At 39.2% G+C, this 21338-nt stretch overlaps 1 protein-coding gene across 1 annotated transcript in view; it reads left to right on the forward strand.

The window, feature by feature from the left end:
* Nucleotides 1-21338, forward strand: part of LOC126483688 (cysteine desulfurase, mitochondrial-like) — a 119535-nt gene that overhangs the window by 9665 nt on the left and 88532 nt on the right. The window contains exons 4-5 of the mRNA XM_050106772.1: nt 15074-15211; nt 15303-15495. Coding sequence (XP_049962729.1) covers nt 15074-15211; nt 15303-15495 — 331 coding nt within the window. The remainder of the gene's footprint in view (nt 1-15073; nt 15212-15302; nt 15496-21338) is intronic.

Raw genomic sequence — 21338 nt, forward strand, 5'->3', positions numbered from 1 at the left:
AACATAAAATTGACAAGAAACTACAACAAAGTGTAAGAAATATCTGCAACAATGAAAGTGTAAAGAAATAACTGCAACAAAGAAAGTGACAAGAAGTAACTGCAACAAAGACAATAGAAATAAACATTGTAACAAAGAAATTAATAAGAAATAACTTCAGTGAAGACAAAAAAAAATATATATTAAAAATAAAGCATGTCCAACTTCAAAGTGTAAGGTCTCCTTTACAGAGAATATAGTACTACATGGTACTAATCAACAGAAAAAAATCCAACTTCTCTGGGTTGGCATTTTTGAAAAAAAAATTTTTCTTTAAACTATAAAAAAAATCAAAAGGCAACAGTAAAAGAACTTTGACGGATATGTCCAAACGGAGGATACCATTGTAATCATAAAGCAGTCTTCTTTCAAAATAAAAAAACTCTAACAAAATATCTAGAACTGTTACAGAGATACATCATTAAAAAAAAAAAAAAATCCGAAATTTGCATCTTCAAAATGGTGTTCCTGTGTCATCTTTGGAGGATTGTATGTCGGGGCAGGAATTTTTTTTGGAGTAAACAAAAAAATGTGTTTCTAACTTACTCCCAAATTTTAACATGTGCTGTATCCAGTAACATCCGAGACTATGAAGGTAAGCCCCCCCTTCCTGAAGTGGTACAGATAATGCCAAATAAAATTATATTTTTGTCTTTTTGAATGCCGTCTCACAAACAAAAATGACATTATAATGATAGAAATAAAAAGGCTTGTTAGTGACCAGATTGTGCTGTTTTTCTGCATCCATAAATAATGTGATTTGATAATGGAGCCAGAACAATAGTGATTTTAACTCCTTATTGCCCATGCCAAAACAAAGTTTGTTGTGTGGTCTCTCCCCCTGTCATTCTTGCAAAGCCAGCCAGTACCTGTGAATAGTTGTAGGAGACCTTTTACTAGGTCTTTGTTGGACACAATATTTTCAGGAATTAGTGACACAAATATTTTCTGTCTTTTGGTCTTCAGTGCTTAATAGTGGGATACTAAATGTGGTGCAGGTTCATATCCCACATCACATAGTCGGCACTTAGGAGTTTCTTCACACCCACTGTGTGTGCAGGTTCTGTATTTCCTGAAGTTACCATGGCTAGTCATTAAACCTGTTAACAGTTTAATCAGCCTAACGTTCGAGCCTAAGATTACAGAGCTTCTCTTAGAATATGATTTCAGTGTCATTAGCTTAGCATGTTTTTGTTTTTGAATTTTATTCCAGTATTCTACTTACTGCCTCCTGGACCATAGAGTGATTCCATTGAAAAGTAATTGTCATATGCACTAAGACATTTATCCCCTTGGAGATGAGATGATAAATTCCCATTTCGTAGAATTCATTTGGGCACTGATGGGTCCACAACTGCACCCACTCTTGCACTTCCTTGTCCGATCAAAACTAATGTCCAGGCAAGTCTTTTTATAGGTCGCCAAAGGCTTGAATATCACACAGTGAAAGATCCAGGCTGTACAGAGGATGTTGCAGTGTTTCCCAACCAACTTGCTGAAGCATAGCCTTTGTCAAGTTGGCAGTATGGGGGCAGGCGTTACTGTGCAACAGTATGATTCTGTAAGACTTCATTCTGACAGCCCAAGGAAAAATGGTAAAGCCAACAGGGAAACATCTCACATCTCCCTCGCCAAAGAAATCCAAAGAGCGCACACAAGTTTGAGCAATATCGTGATGACCTTCCTCGACTACTGGCGCCCTCTGCTCTTCAAGTTCCTAGAGTGTGGAACTACAATCAATGTGTAGCGCCATGAAAAAACTTTGAGGAAACAGCGATGCACCATAAAGTCAAAATGCCTAATATGCTGTCGGATGGAATCATCCTGTTGCACGATAATGCCTGCCCCCACATTACCAATCAGATGAAGACTATGCTTCAGCAATTTGGTTGGAAAACACTACAAAATTGTCCAAAGAGCCTGGATCTTCCATGTGATTTTCACATCTTTAGTGACCTGAAGAAAGTCTTACATGGCCATCAGTTTCAGATAGACAAGGAAGTGCGAGAATGTGCGGTTGTTGATCTGTCAGCAGCTGACTGCATTCCACAAAATGGGAATTGTTCATCTCACCTCCCAGTAGGATAAATGTCATATGTGTGATGGTTGTTTTTGAATGGAGCCATTCCATGGTCCCATTGTGGCTGGTGTTCATTTTCATTTGACTGCCCCTTATACATTGAAAGATTTGTTTAAGTCAGTTGTCATTTTCCTGAACATTCCTTATGTTTACCATGTGTGTTACATTAGTGTGGGATTCTGGCTATCCTAAAGGTTTCCAGTTTTTATGTTGATGCCCACCTTTGTCTCCACTGGAACCCAAAGATGTAATGGGGGCATTTGCAAAATGGTCTCCATCCCTGCTCTGGGTATGCTGCTAATTCATGTTATGACTAGAAAGCCAATATCTGCATGCTCTCAAGCTCCTTAGCAGCCAGCTTTTGTTGTACTTTATTCCACCATACTGTAGCCCCATAAATTTAATAAATCTTATTACAGTGATGTATCCAGTACGTGCTCCTGGGCTTGGGCCCCAGTTTTTCCCACAAGTCCTTCAAGTGCACGTGAGAGCACCTTTTTCCGTGAAGCTTATATTCCTTATGTGAGAGGTCTGTGTTAGTTTTGTATCCATAGTTACTCTTAGGCATTTCACTACTGGTAGTATTTTATCAAAGAGTATGCTTCCAGTTTGCTTCCTTATAAATAGTACTGCAACATTTTTCCTGGGAGTGACACTGAGATCCTGTTTTCTACAATAGTTTTATATATTGTGCCATTTTTCTAGCAGTACTTGCAAATTTGCGAAGCATTACTATGAGTAAGTCATATACATCTCCTCAGAAAAATAACCTCTAGCATTTAACTCCTTAATGAGTTTGTTTAACCCTAAGTTCACAGTAGTGAGGACAAACCCCACCTTGCGGACACCATCTGGTGGTGTTGATCACCATTTTCACATCCATTGTGGTGGCTTGTACCTTTCATCTACTCAGCATGGTCTTAATCAACTACATACAATGGTCGTAATGCCAGGCTGTTCTACAGCTCTAACCTTGGATTTGAAGCCCCCTCATTATCCAGGAAGATGCAGAGAGCAATTTCCTGAGAGTGTAGAGCTTTTTCTATCACCCCTACAACTTGGTGAAATATTGTTTCACCTTGATAAACCAGCTTGATACGTGTGTTGGCTTTTATTGAGAGGAACCTCAGTTAACCATAACTTACACATTGACCAGTTTTCTGTTGTATTTAAAAGTAAGGAGGGCAGACTGAATTGTGTGATCAATTCACCCTGGCTTCAGAACGAAAATAACCGTCACTGTCCTCCAGGCTTAAGAATGACTCCTGCTGCTAGACCGACTCTAAATAGTCTGCGTAGGAGTCTGATTTATTCCTCTCCTGCGTTTGGTTGTTGCTTTAGAGCTGGAAGAATTCCATCAGGGCTTGGTGACTTGAATAGTTGAAGTGTTCTCACCACCCACTGGATTTTTTCTCAAGTCAACAATTCACTGGCAGATTCCCAGTTCTCCCATTGGTTACCTATTCTAGTACCTTGGTCTGTATTGTTGACAGAGCATCTTGAGGGAAATTAGTCTTGAGGAGCACATCTGGCATCTCATGTGATTTCCTTATATACCCACCATTCTCTCCTTGGTGTGCCTCCTGGATTTATTGGTACTTTTGTGAAGATATGAAGTTTTGCTGTGACAGCTGTATCTTCCACTTTCTCACAGCATACCTTCCAGGAAGGTTGTTTCGCTTGCCTAATAGCAACACTGTATTTGACAAAGACCTCCTGATAGTTTACCCATTGTCTGTCCCACTTCAAAGGTGAGCTTTTTTCTTACCTGCTTCCTTTGCGATTCAGAGTTATTATTCCAACTAACTAAATTACTGTTTCTGCATGTCTTGGTTCTGTTCTGTTCTGTTCTAATGAACCTATGAACCTACTTATGTAAAGTGTGAAAGGGCATCACTTCAAGACATTCCTAGTGGACGACCTATTACATGTGTAAATTACCCAGTATACTATCACTTCATTCGCTGACATGTTAAGTTGTTTGAGGAGGAGAAGAAAATCCAGGAATATGAAATGCTTGACCGCCTATCATATCAAGATGTTTCATATAAAGATGCTTGGAAAAAGTTGAAGACCCTATCCTAACAAAATGGCATCAAACTTTGTAAACATAGAAACTAATTTCACAGCAGAAATTGCAGCTATAGCTAAATATCAAAGCCTTTCATCCAGTTGGGGGAAATGACACCAGCTTTCTCAGTTCCAAAACTCAATATACCAATGTTAACCACAGGACCAGCACAGCCAGAAATGTCTTGTTTTCTTCCCGCATCACCAGAAGGGCACCTGCTAAGAATGACAGATCAACAGCCTAACACCAACCGATGGCTGCATGGCCCACAGGCTGCAGGCTGTAGAGAAGAAATGTTATTTTCTGTCCCAAAAGTCGACAGGAAAATCCTAACAGAAACCAAAACCTCACAATGACAAACATGAAAAATCGAAAGTGATATAGAACTACACTCTCAGCTGGAACAAAACTACTAGCAAAGAAATTCCTATTGTCTTTTCAATTTTCTGCTTTCCTGAACCTAAATCTGCTCCCCAACCACCCATCCAAAAAGAAAGAAAGATTGGCCATCGCCACCTGGCCAATCTGTCAGCTGGTAGCCATTTATTTCTTTACAAGCCTCAGAAATAAGCAATTTTATTGGACTATGTATTGTCCACTTCAGACTGATCCATGAGTTCATCTTATTGTAAGAAGACACATCCCAGCGTGACTATGGTAACTCTTCAATGGCAGCACATATTCTCAATTAGTATGCCCCTGTGGCTGAAGTGGTGTGCACATCAGAAGGTGTGAGATAGGGTAGTGCACAGTGGTAAGGAGAAATATAGCACGTGATGCTCCAGCCAATAGCATCATTCTTCTATGTGAGCCCATAGCAGGTGCTTTGGGGTGCGTGTGTAACATTTAACACTGATTTTCTTGTTATTGTGGATATGGCGAGGGTAATTAGTTGCTGTAGTGTCCACTATTAGTGTCTTAAAGCAAACACAAGGAGTATTATGTTAAGAAGCAACAGTGACAGTTCCTGGAGAATTTAAATTCTACTAGAAAGAGTCATAAGCTGAAATAATAGACCAGTTTGTAGCACTTATCTCAACATTGTCAGTTTCTGGGGTCGGCAACAGCTGACACTACAAAGTAGAGGTGGGCCAATCGGTTATTCTGGAGTAACCGTTATCACAGTTCCAGTTATTCTTTGATAACCGTTATTTTTAACAGTTATTAACAACTGTCAAGTTATTTTTCGCTAGCGAATACCGAATACTCTGACGGGGCTACAGTTGAATAACGACTTAGTTGAATCCATCAGTTTAGTTATCAGTATAACTGCGAGTAGTGTGAAATGGCAGGAATGTTGTATGAATCGTGTCATAACCTTAGCTAATTAACTCCGGGTACATTTTAGTTGATGTTAGAATGATTATTAGTGTTTCATATTATATGTTTGTAGGTTATCGGTCACTATTAGAAATATTATCTTCGCAGCTGCAACAGAAAGTACGTGGCACTTCGCCACAGTACTGTTTAAGTAAAATGTTAACAAAGTGCATTTTTAAGTATGAAGTAATATCTAAACTGAATACTGTAGTTTAAATTCGAAGCTTAATTTCTTGTGCTGCTCACTTAATAGAATAAGTGTACAGCCTTGTAATACAAGAAAAAATATACATAATGTGACAGATTCATTTACTCCTGCCTGTAAAAAATAGTCCTGTTGGGGGAAGTGTGAGTACACTAATGCAAGTTTTATGTGAGATTTGGAAACTGCTAGATTTCTCCAGCTACAGCATGTTTATCACATATGAAGACATGCAGATCGAAAAGGGGACGACAACTCGATAATAAATTCAGTTGGGAAGGGCATACCACAGAATTGATGAAGCACCTAAACAAGTCTGTATTTACAGTGAGAATGATGTTAGATGTAGGAGACATAGATATAGAAAAGCTTACATATTTTCACTCTTTTATTTCATAAAGGAGCATTTTCTATGGTAACTCATCAAACGTAGCAAAAGTTTTTCGCATGTAAAAGCGTGTAATAAAAATCATTTGTGTTATAAATTCAGGAACATCATGTAGGAACCTGTTCAAGGAACTTTGTATTCTAACCACTGCTTCCTAGTATATTTATTCCTTAATAAAATTTGTTACAAGTATTTCCAACCAATAGCTCAATACATGATATCAGTACTAGGAATAGGAACGCAATCTACATAAAGGTCTAAAATCACTTACCTTGGTCCAAAAGGGGTCCAGTATTCAGGAACATTTTCAATAAACTGCGAGCAAGTCAGCAACCATTAAAAACTTGGTTTCAGATAAAGCACGGTTTACAGTGTGTTTGAAAGACTTTTTGATACAGAAGTGTCTGATTCCACCTGTCTGCTTTGACCCAGGATGTCATCAATATGCCGGAAGTAGCTGTTTTAAGTGTGTCTATGACGTCACTACATACACATGACAACAAACATGAAGATACATATAAATAATACATTAACTTAAATGTCTTAGTTGAAAGCAATGATTCCTCAAAATTTTGTGACTTAATTCAGAAATCTGGTTTCAAGCTAAATTTTTCTGAAGGCACTAGGGAAAACAGCAGATCAGTGACCTGCATTGATAATATTATTACTAACTACAAATTTGACAGTGGAAATAAGCACAAATACTGCTTAGACTTGGGTATTTCAGATCACTCAGCTCCGTTTATTGAGCTCCCAAAAGCAAATAACCTAAAGCCTCCAGAAGTGTATATAAAAAGGGATCTCAGTAAAAGTAAAATGGATTTATTCCGCAATAAATTAAGTATAATAAGCTGGCCTGTAGACTACAATAGTTCAAGCTCGATAAACTATGACAAATTCTTAAATTGTTTCTTAGAGGTATTTAATGAATCATTTCCTCGTAGATATAAGCAAAAGAAAGTTAATGGTAAACTCAAATGGATTACAACAGGAATAAAAATCTCTAGTGCCAGAAAGAGAGAGCTCCACAATGAATTAAAATCAAACAGAAATCCGGATTTTGTTATTTATGTCAAACAGTATAAAGCTGTATTTAGGAAAGTTGTAGTGGCAGTTAAAAAAATGGCAAATAATAAATTCATACGAGAACACAGAAATAAGACAAAAGCAGTGTGGTCAGTTGTTCAGTCTAAACTAGGAGCCAAAGTAAAAATTCATGAGATTTTGAAAATTAAACATGAAAATGAAATTATAGTAAACCCTGTTAAGATGTCAAGTTGTTTCAATGAATTCTTCCTAAATGTAGTAAGATCGGATGTGGATATGACATTCTATCAGGGCATCACAAATTTGGAAAACAGCCAGAACACATCTTTTAAACAATTTGAAAAAATCACCCAAAGGGATGTGGAAAAGGAAATATTGTCTCTAAAAAACAAAACCTCACATGGGTGGGATGAAATAACATCTGTAATCAAGTATGTGTACGATATTATTTCCCAACCACCGTCAACTATTATAAATCAATCTTTTGAACAGGGATGCTTTCCAGAGGTATTGAAATATGGTGATATCAAACCTCTTTTCAAGAAAGGATCGACAGAAGATATGGGGAATTACTGCTCTCTCTCTCTCTCTCTCTCTCTCTCTCTCTCTCTCTCGCTCTCTCTCGCTGGTCTTCTCTAAAGTGCTTGAAAAGATTGCAGCAAAACAAATTAATAACTTTCTTACTGTAAATGATATAATTTTTTAAAACCAGTTCGGATTCCAACAGGGTAAAAGCACTGTGAATGCTATAAATGAGTTTATCAAAAACTATGCTCCACGTTAGATAAAGGTAGAAAGGTCACAGGTATATTCTGTGATTTGACTAAAGCTTTTGATTCAGTGAACCATGCATTACTCCTCCACAAATTACAGATGTATGGAATCAGAGACACTGCTTTAAAATGGTTTAGCTCTTACCTGTCAGGTAGGAAACAAAGAGTGATTTTAACTTCAAATGGAACCAATTATTCATCAGACCGGAAAACAGTTCCCCAAGGAGTCCCACAAGGTTCGATATTGGGTCCCTATCTGTTTCTTTTTATGTAAATGACCTACCACTTGCTATTGATGTTCATTCAGTCTTATTTGCTGATGATACATCAGTTCTAATTGAAAATGAGGTATCTGAAAATATTCCAGAAAAAGCCAAAAATACTTTAGAAAAACTAGAAGCTTGTTTCTATCAAAATGGACTAAAACTAAATGTAACTAAAACCAAAATGATGCAATTTGAAGCTAAATCAGTAAAAAGGAGTGAAATAAAGATAACTTGCAATGATCGGGATATCACAGAAGCAAACCACGTGAAGTTCTTAGGCCTAAATCTTGACAAAAATTTAAATTGGAAGGTACACATAGATTACTTAGTAAATAAACTGAACAACTGAGCATTTGCAATGTGTATTTTGTCAGGTGGCACAAACATGGATACTAGAAAGATAGTTTATCACTGCTACTTTGAGTCAGTTATTCGTTACGGCATAATCTTCTGGGGAAATTCAGCAAATGTCACTAGGCTCCTAGTATTACAAAAGAAAGTAATTAGAAACGTGTGTTGCAAAAAAAAACGGGAATCCTGTCGACCACTGTTAAAAAATTTAAAAATACGATCTATCCCCTCACTTTACATATATGAGATGGTGGTGTTCCTATATAGAAATCAACATACACTAGACACTTTCCGTTTTGACCACAGCTACAGCATTCGCCACAGAGATAACTTCAAACTTCCAACACATCGTTTAAAACTTTATGCCCAAACACCGGAGTATATGGGGTTAAAAATTTTCAATAAAATAAAAGGCAGTAATATATTTAAAATGGAGATTGGTTCACTGAAAAGATTGCTCTTTACTCTTCTGGTGGAAAAGTGTTGTTATTCTGTCGATGAAATCATCGAGGACAGCTTCACAATCTGAACTCAGGGATTGAATTACATGTATTATTTTATGTACACGTGTAGCTGTAACTTAGAAATGTAAAATATAATGTAAACTTTTGTGCTTCTCTTAAAAAAAGTGAAAAAAGTTTCTTTTGTAAACCTTGACATGTCTCCTGTGCATCAAATCAAATGATTTGAAAATTGTATGTAATGAGATGAATAAACCACATAACATAACATAACATCTTCCACCAAGAATACAGTCAAACCAATGGGACAACTGCGGGAAATGGGGGGTTTCAGGGTGAGGACAAACTAGTAAAAATAAATAAATAAATAAAGCATTCTGCTACACCAACAACAATCTGCAGGAATCGGACACTTCCCTTGAACAATATAGGTCAACCATAGGTAACCATACCAAAACACCAATACCCACAACTAAAAGTACAAAAATTGAAATCAGACATTCCCTTGACCTACATAGGTCAACCTCAGATGACGATACCAAAACATCAACACCTACAACTAGTAAAATGGGAATCGGTCATTTCTGGTGACCTATATAGGTCCACCACAACTCATCATCATCATCATCATCATCATCATCATTTAAGACTGATTATGCCTTTCAGCGTTCAGTCTGGAGCATAGCCCCCTTATAAAATTCCTCCATGATCCCCTATGCTAACATTGGTGCCTCTTCTGATGTCAAACCTATTACTTCAAAATCATTCTTAACCGAATCCAGGTACCTTCTCCTTCGTCTGCCCCGACTCCTCCTACCCTCTACTGCTGAACCCATGAGTCTCTTGGGTAACCTTGCTTCTCCCATGCGTGTAACATGACCCCACCATCTAAGCCTGTTCGCCCTGACTGCTACATCTGTAGAGTTCATTCCCAGTTTTTCTTTGATTTCCTCATTGTGGGCACCCTCCTGCCATTGTTCCCATCTACTAGTACCTGCAATCATCCTAGCTACTTTCATATCCGTAACCTCAACCTTGTTGATAAGGTAACCTGAATCCACCCAGCTTTCGCTCCCATACAACAAAGTTGGTCGAAAGATTGAACGGTGCACAGATAAGTTAGTCTTGGTGCTGACTTCCTTCTTGCAGGAGAGAGCAGATCGTAGCTGAGTGCTCACTGCATTAGCTTTGCTACACCTCGCTTCCAGTTGTTTCACTATGTTGCCATCCTGTGAGAATATGCATCCTAAGTACTTGAAACCGTCCACCTGTTCTAACTTTGTTCCTCCTATTTGGCACTCAATCCGTTTATATTTCTTTCCCACTGACATTACTTTCGTTTTGGAGATGCTAATCTTCATACCATTGTCCTTACATTTCTGATCTAGCTCTGAAATATTACTTTGCATACTTTCAATTGAATCTGCCATCACAACTAAGTCATCCGCATATGCACGACTGCTTATTTTGTGTTTACATATCTTAATCTCACCCAGCCAGTCTATTGTTTTCAACATATGATCCATAAATAATATGAACAACAGTGGAGACAGGTTGCAGCCTTGTCTTACCCCTGAAACTACTCTGAACCATGAACTCAATTTACCGTCAACTCAAACTGCTGCCTGACTATCCATGTAAAGACCTTTAATTGCTTGCAAAAGTTTGCCTCCTATTCCATAATCTCGTAGAACAGACAATAACTTCCTCCTAGGAACCTGGTCATATGCCTTTTCTAGATCTATAAAGCATAGATACAATTCCCTGTTCCACTCATAACACTTCTCCATTATTTGCCGTAAGCTAAAGATCTGGTCCTGACAACCTCTAAGAGGCCTAAACTCACACTGATTTTCATCCAATTGGTCCTCAACTAATACTCGCACTTTCCTTTCAACAATACCTGAGAAGATTTTACCCACAACGCTGATTAAAGAGATACCTCTGTAGTTGTTACAATATTTTCTGTTTCCATGTTTAAAGATTGTTGTGATTACTGATTTTGTCCAGTCTGATGGAACCTGTCCCGACTCCCAGGCTATTTCAATTATCCTGTGTAGCCATTTAAGACCTGACATTCCACTGTATTTGATGAGTTCCGACTTAATTTCATCCACCCCAGCTGCTTTATTGCACTGCAATCTATTGACCATTTTCTCCACTTCCTCAAATGTGATCCTATTTCCATCATCATTCCTATCCCATTCTACCTCGAAATCTGAAACATTACTGATCTTATTTTCACCTACATTGAGCAACTCTTCAAAATATTCCCTCCATCTGCCCAAGGCATCCACAGGATTCACCAGCAGTTTTCCTGACCTGTCCAAAATATGTCCGAGATGCCCAGCCTTATTCCAAAGTAACTGGTATCCCGACTGTCGGGACCACTTACTTGGCCACTCATACGTTGCCCGTGGTTCATGAACTAGGCCGTGGCTACAGGAACCCACACCATGAACCACAACTACGGATGCCAAAAAACCAACACCTACAACTGCGAAAAATAAAACCACAATCCCAAAAATCCGCAAATCAAACATAAATTAAATCACATTCAATACTCCATAAATACACAAAACATCACATCTAGAATAAAAAAATTAATTACCACCAGCAAATTCCGGCACTGCAAACTAGATCGGCCAGGCCCCCCACCCACCCACCCCACACAAAAACCACCTCATAAACACCATGCCCTAATGACATTCGCACACCACAACACCTTTGCGTCAAAGCAGACGGGTGGAATCAGACGCTTCCATTGTCCCCCTCCTCCTAGTCTTTAGATGAATATCGTAACAGAGACAACAGAGACCGATAGACCAGTTTAGGTAAAAATTCTGCTATATTTCAGTTTTGACAGCACTTGGTCGCAACAGTTAAGATCGGGTATTGTGTGTATGATAAATTTGTTAAAAGTGTGTAACTGTGTTTTATTCTCAAAGTGCATCAATTCTGTAAATATTAGCAGTTACTGTAATATATTTACATATTTTGATAATCTCCTGACAAATGATGAGGATAATAATTATTATATTCAACTGTATTATGCTATACTTTCTGACATGTTGTTTGTCATTCGCGATGGCCAGCGGCTCTTTCCGAAGAAGTATGTAAATATTTGTTCGCTTCAGTAACTATTGTCTCTGGAAATATCCCCGGGCTCTAAGACTGGAGTCACTGTGTCAGGAACACAGACACACAGTTATTCTGTTACCAACTGCCAGGTTACCTTTAATGGTAGCCCGATAACTGCCAGAGGACGAGAACTGTGAGCCAATAACGATAACTGTCAGAGGATATACCGATCTCTGACAGTTATTTCCATAGTCACTCGAAAACCTTATGGCAACTCTCTTTATACTACCCGTTCAAGCTAAATTGACATATAAGGCGGTGGCTCAAGGGAACGACCGTACTTGTTAATGCCTGTACTGCAGCTCCTATCAGCCACCGCTCGGACATTAACTTTATTTAATTGTTTGTGCTAAAAGTAACGAAGGCACACAATATGATACACAGTTCTTATCAACAGATAGTGCGCAGTCTCACAGTTATTCCCATGGCCTATAGAACGCGTTCCAAATGGTCTATCCCTCTCCTTCGTTCGTAACCAGGTCTCCGATGAGTTGACGGGAAAGCGTAGTACGATCTTTGGTCAACAGATGGTGTGAGGCACTGTTGACACTAGACAGTTATTGAAATAACTGCTTGTATCAGAGGAACGGTTATTGCAGTAACCGTTACTTCTTAGTAACCAGTTATTTCTATCAGTTACGTTATTTTTTGCCACCTCTACTACAAAGTACCCCCCCCCCCCCCCCCCCTCTCTCTCTCTCTCTCTCTCTCTCTCTCTCTCTCTCTCTCTCTCTCTCTCTCTCTCTCTGTGTGTGTGTGTGTGTGTGTGTGTGTGTGTGTGTGTGTGTGTGTGTGCGCGCGCGCGCCCGCGCGGATGCAGATTTGCTTCACACAGCTTCTTTCTTATGTGCATACTACTATAATAGGAGGCAATAAGTAATACTTCCCTACCCGTGGTAATTGGGGGGGGGGGGGGGGGGGAAATCTGGCTTACCTGGAGCATTTGACACCTGATCACCCTCAAAGTAGTTCCCTTGGGACTCCAAAAATTTCTCCTAGCGGTTTTGCGATTGTTGGAAGCATACTGAAGTAGCCTCTTTCTGAGTGGAGTTTAGCTCAGCTGTCATTACTGCCAAATGTCCCCTCTTGTTTGAACTCGTGTTCTTTTCAATGGCCTCTTGAGTTTGGGGAACAGTGAGAAGCCACAGAGGGCTAAATCAGGTGAGTGGGGAACCTGTTGAAGCACAGGAATGTCTTTTTTTGCCAAAAATGTCTGAATTTAGTGCAAGGAATGTGCTGGAGCATTGTTGTGATGGTGGTGCCAATTTCCTGTTAACAGCAAGTCCGGTCTCTTGTGCCGCACAGCATCAGTTAGGTGATGGAGGATATCCCTGTAGTACTCTTTGGTGAAAGTTTGAACTTGTGGTGCTTACTCATGGTGTACCACAATACAGGAGTAAAAAAAGTAGTCACCATCACTTTGACGTTGCTGCATGTTTGGCGGGCCTTCTTTGGTCTGGGTGATGACGAATGCTTCCACTATGATGACTGGAATTTGCTTTCTGTGTCATGCCCATTTTTGCAGGACTCATCACCAATGATTATGGTGTTCATGAAGTCGAGGTCACTGCTCGTGGACTCCAGTGTGTCCTGTGAGACCTTAAAACGAAGTTGCTTTTCCTTCATTATCAGCAGCTTCTTCACGAATTTTGCCGACACTCTTTGTGCCAAATCTTCGGTCTCAATGGATTGTGCCGAAAAAAGTACTGGTGCCCACCTTCTCTGCAGTTTCTCTGTTAGTCAAACGATGGTCCTGTATTACAACAGTGTTCACTTTGGCAGTGACCTTGTCATTTTAGCATGTTGATGGCTGACTGGAGCGTGGCTTGCTCGCTACTGATGTGCAGCCATCTTTATACCAGTTGTACTGATCTTTAATGTGTGTGATGCCCATATCATTGTCACTGAAAGCCGTTTCAATCTGCCCAATGGTTTCCTCCTGACTGTGCCCAGTTTCGGGCAAAATTTCATGCAGTAGCACTGCTCCAGTTGTTTCATCATTTCCCTTGCAATGAAAAACTGCTGTGAGCACTACACACTACAACACTAAAATGCTGCTTGTCAGCAATGGATGCATTGATTGGTTGGAAAAAATTCATGCATCATACAAAGATTCAAGTTCGGTTCATGCAAGAGCGCTACATGCGCTAGATTCAAATCCATCATGTGTTCACTCATGCAACTGAGTGGGGTTGGGGGGGGGGGGGGTGTTGTTGGTAGGGCAGGTGCCTCTCACTGTGTCTGGCTGTGTTTTGCCCCTGCACCATTGCATGTTACAAACATTTTAAATTTTTTTTCAATGTGTAAGCTAATAAAATTATTTTTCCTTGAAGTGTTCCTTTTTTCACACCATTATAGACAGAATGGCCATGGTGACCCATCTTATCGAGTATGGCAGAAATGGATGGTGTGCAAGCTGCAAGGCATTTGTTTCAGGGGCTTCGAGCTGAGCCCGTATACACATTGGCATACATCCCTTTTTTCACTTTTGGCTCCTCTTAACTTCCTACTGTTTTGAGTTATTTGGATTTTATTTCTCATGTAAACACCTCATTTAAAATACTATGTCACAAATTTTGGCCACATCAGTGATGTCAAAGGCCCTGGAACAGGCTATTTTCTTTTCTCATTTCAACCATCATTATTTTACTTGAACATCCTGATGGAGGGGGCAGGGGGAGGCAGTTGATAACCAAGCTGTTTAGTTCTTTGAATTCCACAGTAATAGTAGTAATAATGCCATTTTCCCAGAAGTTGTGTATTCATAGTTCAACATGACACTCATTTGTTTGTGCAGTTAAAAGTAAATAGTTGGAAGCACTAAACTCAAGATGATTATCTTAACAGTTTTTGCAGTCAAATGAGCAACAATATATTGAGTTTCTATGTTTGTTATTGTATAATGAAATGAATAATCATACATTTATCTTACAGCAAATAGCAGATCTGATTAAATGTGATCCCAAAGAGGTTGTCTTTACATCTGGTGCGACTGAGTCAAATAATATTGCTATTAAAGGTGTTGCAAGATTTTATAAAAGCAAAAAGAAACATGTTATTACAACACAGACAGTAAGTTCTTATACGTAACAGACTTTCCATGTGCTCTTCAAAACCATTAGTTTCTTTTTAAGTTCTGAGTCATTTTTTGTTTTGTTTTTAGGAACATAAATGTGTACTGGATTCTTGCAGAGCTTTGGAAGCGGAAGGTTTTGATGTCACTTTCCTTCCTGTAGGACCTAATGGTATTATATCACTGGCTGACTTAGAAGCGGCCATAAGGCCAGACACTGTTATTGTGTCAGTGATGAGTGTGAATAATGAAATTGGAGTGAGACAACCGATCAAGGAAATAGGTGAGGCTTAATAATTAATTTGCATTTTTTAAAAGAGTAAATTGTTATTTGACAGTGTATTATTATATTTTTTAAGCCACGACTTAATAATGGTCAAACAGCCTTTAGCACATTACTTGATAATGCCATAAAAGCCGAAATCTGGGTGGTACAAAAGATAAATATAACAACACAGTCAAATGGCCCTTCACTCTATTAAAAAGTATTGCATGGCTATGGCTCATCGCCCTTGAAAACTTTGTTTATATTTGCTGATATTTCTTGCAAAACAAAGCTTTGTGCTAATTGGTCATACTGCATCTGAAGGAGAATGACAGAGTGTTGTCAGCACTGGAAAAAGTAACAATAATATTATTTACAGAGACAGAAGATGATTAACTTTTAAATTTCTAGATGAAGGATTGTTTATTGTCAAGCAGTAGGAAAAGGAATATAAGATAGATTCTTGTATCCTCAACCTCCAACGATATTGATGTGCGCATGGAGTCCACTGGCAAAGATACTACTTATATGGTCTCTATTTCCCCCAACAACGGGCACAAGCAAGACTGCTCATTGTAACCATGTATCATCTAGATTTCCTCTTCTGGGACCTCACGACTGCTTCATAACTATTGTAGTGGTGAGCATGGGGTCATAAGAACTGACAGCACCTATTTCAGTTCTTGTGCTGCAGACTGCCACCTCAGATTGTCCTCATGACTCTGACTCTGTAACTTATGGTAGGAGTCCTTGTTCACCGGCTCTTTTTTCTTGGTTCTACTTCCTTTGTTTTACGTCTTGACCCATTTACTTTACATCAGATTTTTTGGCTGGAATAATTTTTGGTCCTCTTCTGGGTTTGTTATCCATTTTTCCAATTTTTTTCCTGTAGTGTTGGGGACAGATGCTCTAAATAGTGGCACCTGCCTACAGCATAAAAGACCATCTGTGCACAGTAACTACATAGACTATCTGTGTTTATAAGCCAACCCAACATCGTGAGGTCATTATGTACCCTTTCTGTAGAGTCCTCTGAAAACACATGAGATCATACTTTTGATGGCTGAACTGCTAGCTCCTCATGCACGTCGAGTTGTAGATGCCCACCATCTTGGGGGATGAGAACTCCTGGCAGCAGTTATCACACCAGATGACTTTTACTGCAGCTGGAACAGATGGAGATCCTTTCAGAGTGACAAAATCATTTTATTTTATGGAAGAAATAGAAGATAAATTTGAAGAAGTAAGCACATTGGAAAAGATGTGAAATGGATCACTATTAAAGCCTCCTCTGTTGCAGAATATCAAACACTTGAACATGGGAAAGACTGGGTCACATGCCAGTGATCATTATTTCACATAAAACTTTGAATACGATATGAGGAGTTCTCCCACAGAGATCTTACGTTCCAGACAGACAAGGAGGTACATTCTAGTCTATAGTGCCAAAGTGTACATTGTGTGTGATGTGTACAAAAATGTCCATAAGATAATTGGATAGATACAGATGCTTTCATATCAGCTTCTGAAGGAAATGTCCTTCCAGGAAAGGTTAAAGTTATGGTATACATGTGTGATGTGAAGCTTTGTGTCCCACCACCCAAAAAATGTTTTTAATGCTTACATTTTTGAACATGTCATGCCACTATTTGGCAGACCCAATATGTGGAAACTGTGGAAGATCACTTGTCAATAACCACCTTTGTCTGTAAATTGTACAAAACACCATCCTCAACATTCACTGATTTGCTCAGTATTTAAAAAGAAAAAGGAATACATGAATATGAAATGATGGACCGTTTGTCATACTGAGGCAAGAGTAAAGTATGAGCGAATGTACATTCAGTCAACGTGATGACAAATTATTTCAGGATCAAAAGAGAGAGAAAAAAAGAAAAAGACGAAGAGCAAAGCAAAGATAGTTCTTCAATTCTGATGGAACTGGAACTCTCCTTGACAGCAGAAGAATCTGTGGACACAATGCCAACTGCGGTGGCCTGGTGTAATGTTAAGCGCTCTCTATACAGCTTAAGCATTTTCGTGGACTTACTTGTTGAAGAATGCTGGTTCTGCTTTCTTGCAGCACCGCTGTCTTCTGCTAGCACCGGACGCTTCTCCGAAGATTTCACTGCTAGGAAGGGAAAATATTCACTCTCTCGCGCTCTCTCTCTTTTCTTATTTAAAAAAATACGCTACTCTTGGAATATCATTCAATGCACCAGAACATATTTATTTCCACTTTGTACAAAAAAACAACTTAACTTTATGACGTAAGCCCACACATTATTGGGCACCCAGAGTCAGTTAATTACACATTTTAGAACACAATTAATACATAAGCTTTTGTCATGGCTGACTATCCACGTCCAGTCCACGTTCTCTCGACAGCATTTCAACATCTAATAAACAGTCATTATTTCGAGTCTCTCCATTTGTTTTTTAACAATACAATGCTACATTACTCTTTGCATCCAGCCATGGAGCTTCCGGGCCATATTTGCTTATTCTTGGCAGGTCGCGCTAAACACTTGCCAGTGCCGACGAATTATCTCCCTTCCAGTTTCACCTGCACAAAAAACAATAAATGGGTGCAGTATCCCATGCTCATCCTTAAGCCCTGCTTTAAAATAACACGTGTTGTACTGCATAAAAACATTAGGTACAAAAACTCTCTTCCATCTCCTGTATTTCATTAAGCCGTTGGTATTATCTTTCATAGACATAGTAGTATGATAAACTAATAGTAAAACAAGTATTAGCTATTTCCAATAGATTTATCTACTCTTGCTTCCAGGATTGAGCCAAAATAAATCCCTCCCCTTAGCCAGTTTCAAAGTTCAGGCGTTATTCTGAGTAGAGTCTTTACTTTTTTTAGAAAAAAGCTGTTACAATGATAACCACCGGTTTTCTGGGTCTCAAAAAAAATTAGTTGTACTGGGGGTTTTCTCTTTTTTCTATCTCCTCGCACAGGACTCGTCTTTTCTACTTTAAAAATTTTAGAATTCAAATTTACCAGGAGAAACTTTCCACTACACTCTCAGGTCATTATACCACCCTTTCCCTTTGGGTTCCAATCTATGTAAGGGTTGATACTATGAAAACATCTTTTTCCTCATCCTTGGGTAGGTACGCCCATTCCATTTATACTAAACTACGGTACAGGTCAATCCCATTTTTGGTGCCCCTGCGCGTGCAGTATAGGTCAGCCTCCTCTGGGTCTGCCTACCTGCTTCTCTTTCTCTCATTTCATCTACATCGGATGCGCCCTCCCTATCTTCTCTAACAATGATTCAGTCTTGCCTCTTTTGTACTCCTCTGCACACTATTTTACTTAAAATTTCCTGGTAAAATTTCTATCTACCTCTCCTTTCCTCCTCCTGAGTCCTTCAGCCTACCTGCTTAAATTCTTCGCTTGTTCATTGCTTACAGCTCACTTATACAGCCTTAATAACTAAATATGGTTCGTCCATGGTTGTAACTTTATTTCTTTTCTTTGGGTTATTTGGTCTGCACAATCCTATTATTCATCAGAAACTTATTTGACTCGATACCTCTGGCTTAATATCTATTTCTTTTTATCTCCATTCATATTACTTTGTACTACTATAGCTACGAACACAGGTGGATATACACTTCGTCCCCCCTTGTTTCTTTAGCTTAAGCTTGCTATACCATTTCACTTGAGATGCGCAACCGTCATTACTTAGCACATGTGCTCGAGCCCTTCCTGAGCACTACTTCCCCCCCCCCCCCTCCCCCCCCCTCCCCTTATCTGTGACGGTTGTTACATCTCCCTGTGTATTACTTGTCTGCGTCTTTGTATTTAATTGTTTGAGTGTGGAAGTGTGATTGTGCATCCTGATTCTTCGGCCCACTAAGGTTCTTAGTTGAAGATTTATAGAAATCACGGAAAAGAGAAGGACTTAAGTGATAGAAGTATATGAATGTGGACAGAGGGAAAGATAGATTGGTACCCTTAAGAGAACTAAGAAAGGAAATAAAAGAATTGGTTGCTAAGATCGAAGAAAGAAAGAAGACAGCCCCAAAGACAGGAAACCCTTCCCACCACCCTTCCCCAGGATGCCCACTTCACCGGTACTTAAGTGAGAAGCCGGAGGAGGTATGATGTTTGGCATCTCCTGCAGAATGGACATTCTCACCGTCACCTTTGAAGTCCCCGAAGAAAAGATCTTAGCATCTCCTATGGAATGGCAAATGATGAAGAACCAGTCACACTTGTTTGCGAGGGTTGTATGAAGGGCGTGATGTGTAGGTCGTGTCTGTGCCTATGCTACCCACCCCTTTCAAAATTAGATATACCGAGCGAGGTGGCGCAGTGGTTAGACACTGGACTCGCATTCGGGAGGACGACGGTTCAATCCCGCGTCCGGCCATCCTGATTTAGGTTTTCCGTGATTTCCCTAAATCGCTCCAAGCAAATGCCGGGATGGTTCCTTTCAAAGGGCACGGCCGACTTCCTTCCCTGTCCTTCCCTAATCCGATGAGACCGATGACCTCGCTGTCTGGTCTCCTTCCCCAACACAACCAACCAAAATTAGATATAAACCCTCCCCAATCACATCACACTTTATAAAAAAATATAAAACATTCTATAAAAATAGAAATTATATACATTATAATCAAAGAGTTATTCAGTTAGTCACTTCACTCTATATTTCATACACATGTTCAGTTTGTCATCTAGGTATCACTCTTCCTAAACAGTACCATCATATTATATCTCCTGTTAGAATGTTACCCTGTTAGTTTTATCTCATGATTAGAGGTTACTGTTTATTATGACTCCTTAAATTAGTCATGATCGTGTAGTCATTATTGGTCTCCCTTAATACTAATGTGATAGGATAGCTTAAGGGCTATAAATAGATCACAGGATAGTCGAAGATTTGAAGGGAGTTTGGTGTAGGAAAACTAATGTGGAAGTAACACCGAACCCAACTTGGGAACCGGCGGATGTCACTCCGCCCGTTGACACAGAATGTCAACGTCCCTGGGGATTTTGTACATATATCCTTAACATTATACATTCCCTTTTTCTCTCCCATCACAGGGTCTACTAAATATAGGGTTTTTTGGTGTACTATTGATTGAATACGATAAGGTCCTATGTATTTCAGAAAAAAATTGTGTTTCTTTTTTTAGTGCTGAACTTTGATGTGTTGTTTTACTAATACTAAGTCATCTACATATATCTACATATATCCTTATATCCTTAACATTATACATTCCCTTTTTCTCTCCCATCACAGGCTCTACTAAATATAGGGTTTTTTGGTGTACTATTGATTGAATACGATAAGGTCCTATGTATTTCAGAAAAAAATTGTGTTTCTTTTTTTAGTGCTGAACTTTGAATGTGTTGTTTTACTAATACTAAGTCATCTACATGGTATTCTGGGTCAGTTGCGGTTGCATTGTATTTATCTACACTTTGTTGTGCGCTCCTATGTAAGTTTCTACCAACTCTTTCCTGAATTGCTTGGTGATCAGTAGCTTTTTGCTCCGACCGTGTAAAACACTTAATTAGAGGTTCTCCTATAAATGGCTTGCCAATGGCTTCTACGGGCGTCATTCCTGTAGACAAATGCGGTAGTCCGTTTAGAATAAGCTCAAAATCTTTGATTCTTTCCGCCCATGAGGTACGAGTGTCGTGGCAATAAGTGCGGCACAACCTACCAATCTCTTTCATTACTCTTTCACAAGGGGTCGAAGATGGATTATAGTTGTATATTAAAATGTGTCGTATATTTTCCCAGGCTAAAAATTCCTTAACTTCATGGCTGGTAAACTGAGGTCCATTATCAGAAAGAAAACACCTCGGTTTACTTGTAGCTATAAAA

This window comes from Schistocerca serialis, chromosome 6 (genome assembly GCF_023864345.2).
Source record: "Schistocerca serialis cubense isolate TAMUIC-IGC-003099 chromosome 6, iqSchSeri2.2, whole genome shotgun sequence".
Taxonomy (NCBI): domain Eukaryota; kingdom Metazoa; phylum Arthropoda; class Insecta; order Orthoptera; family Acrididae; genus Schistocerca; species Schistocerca serialis.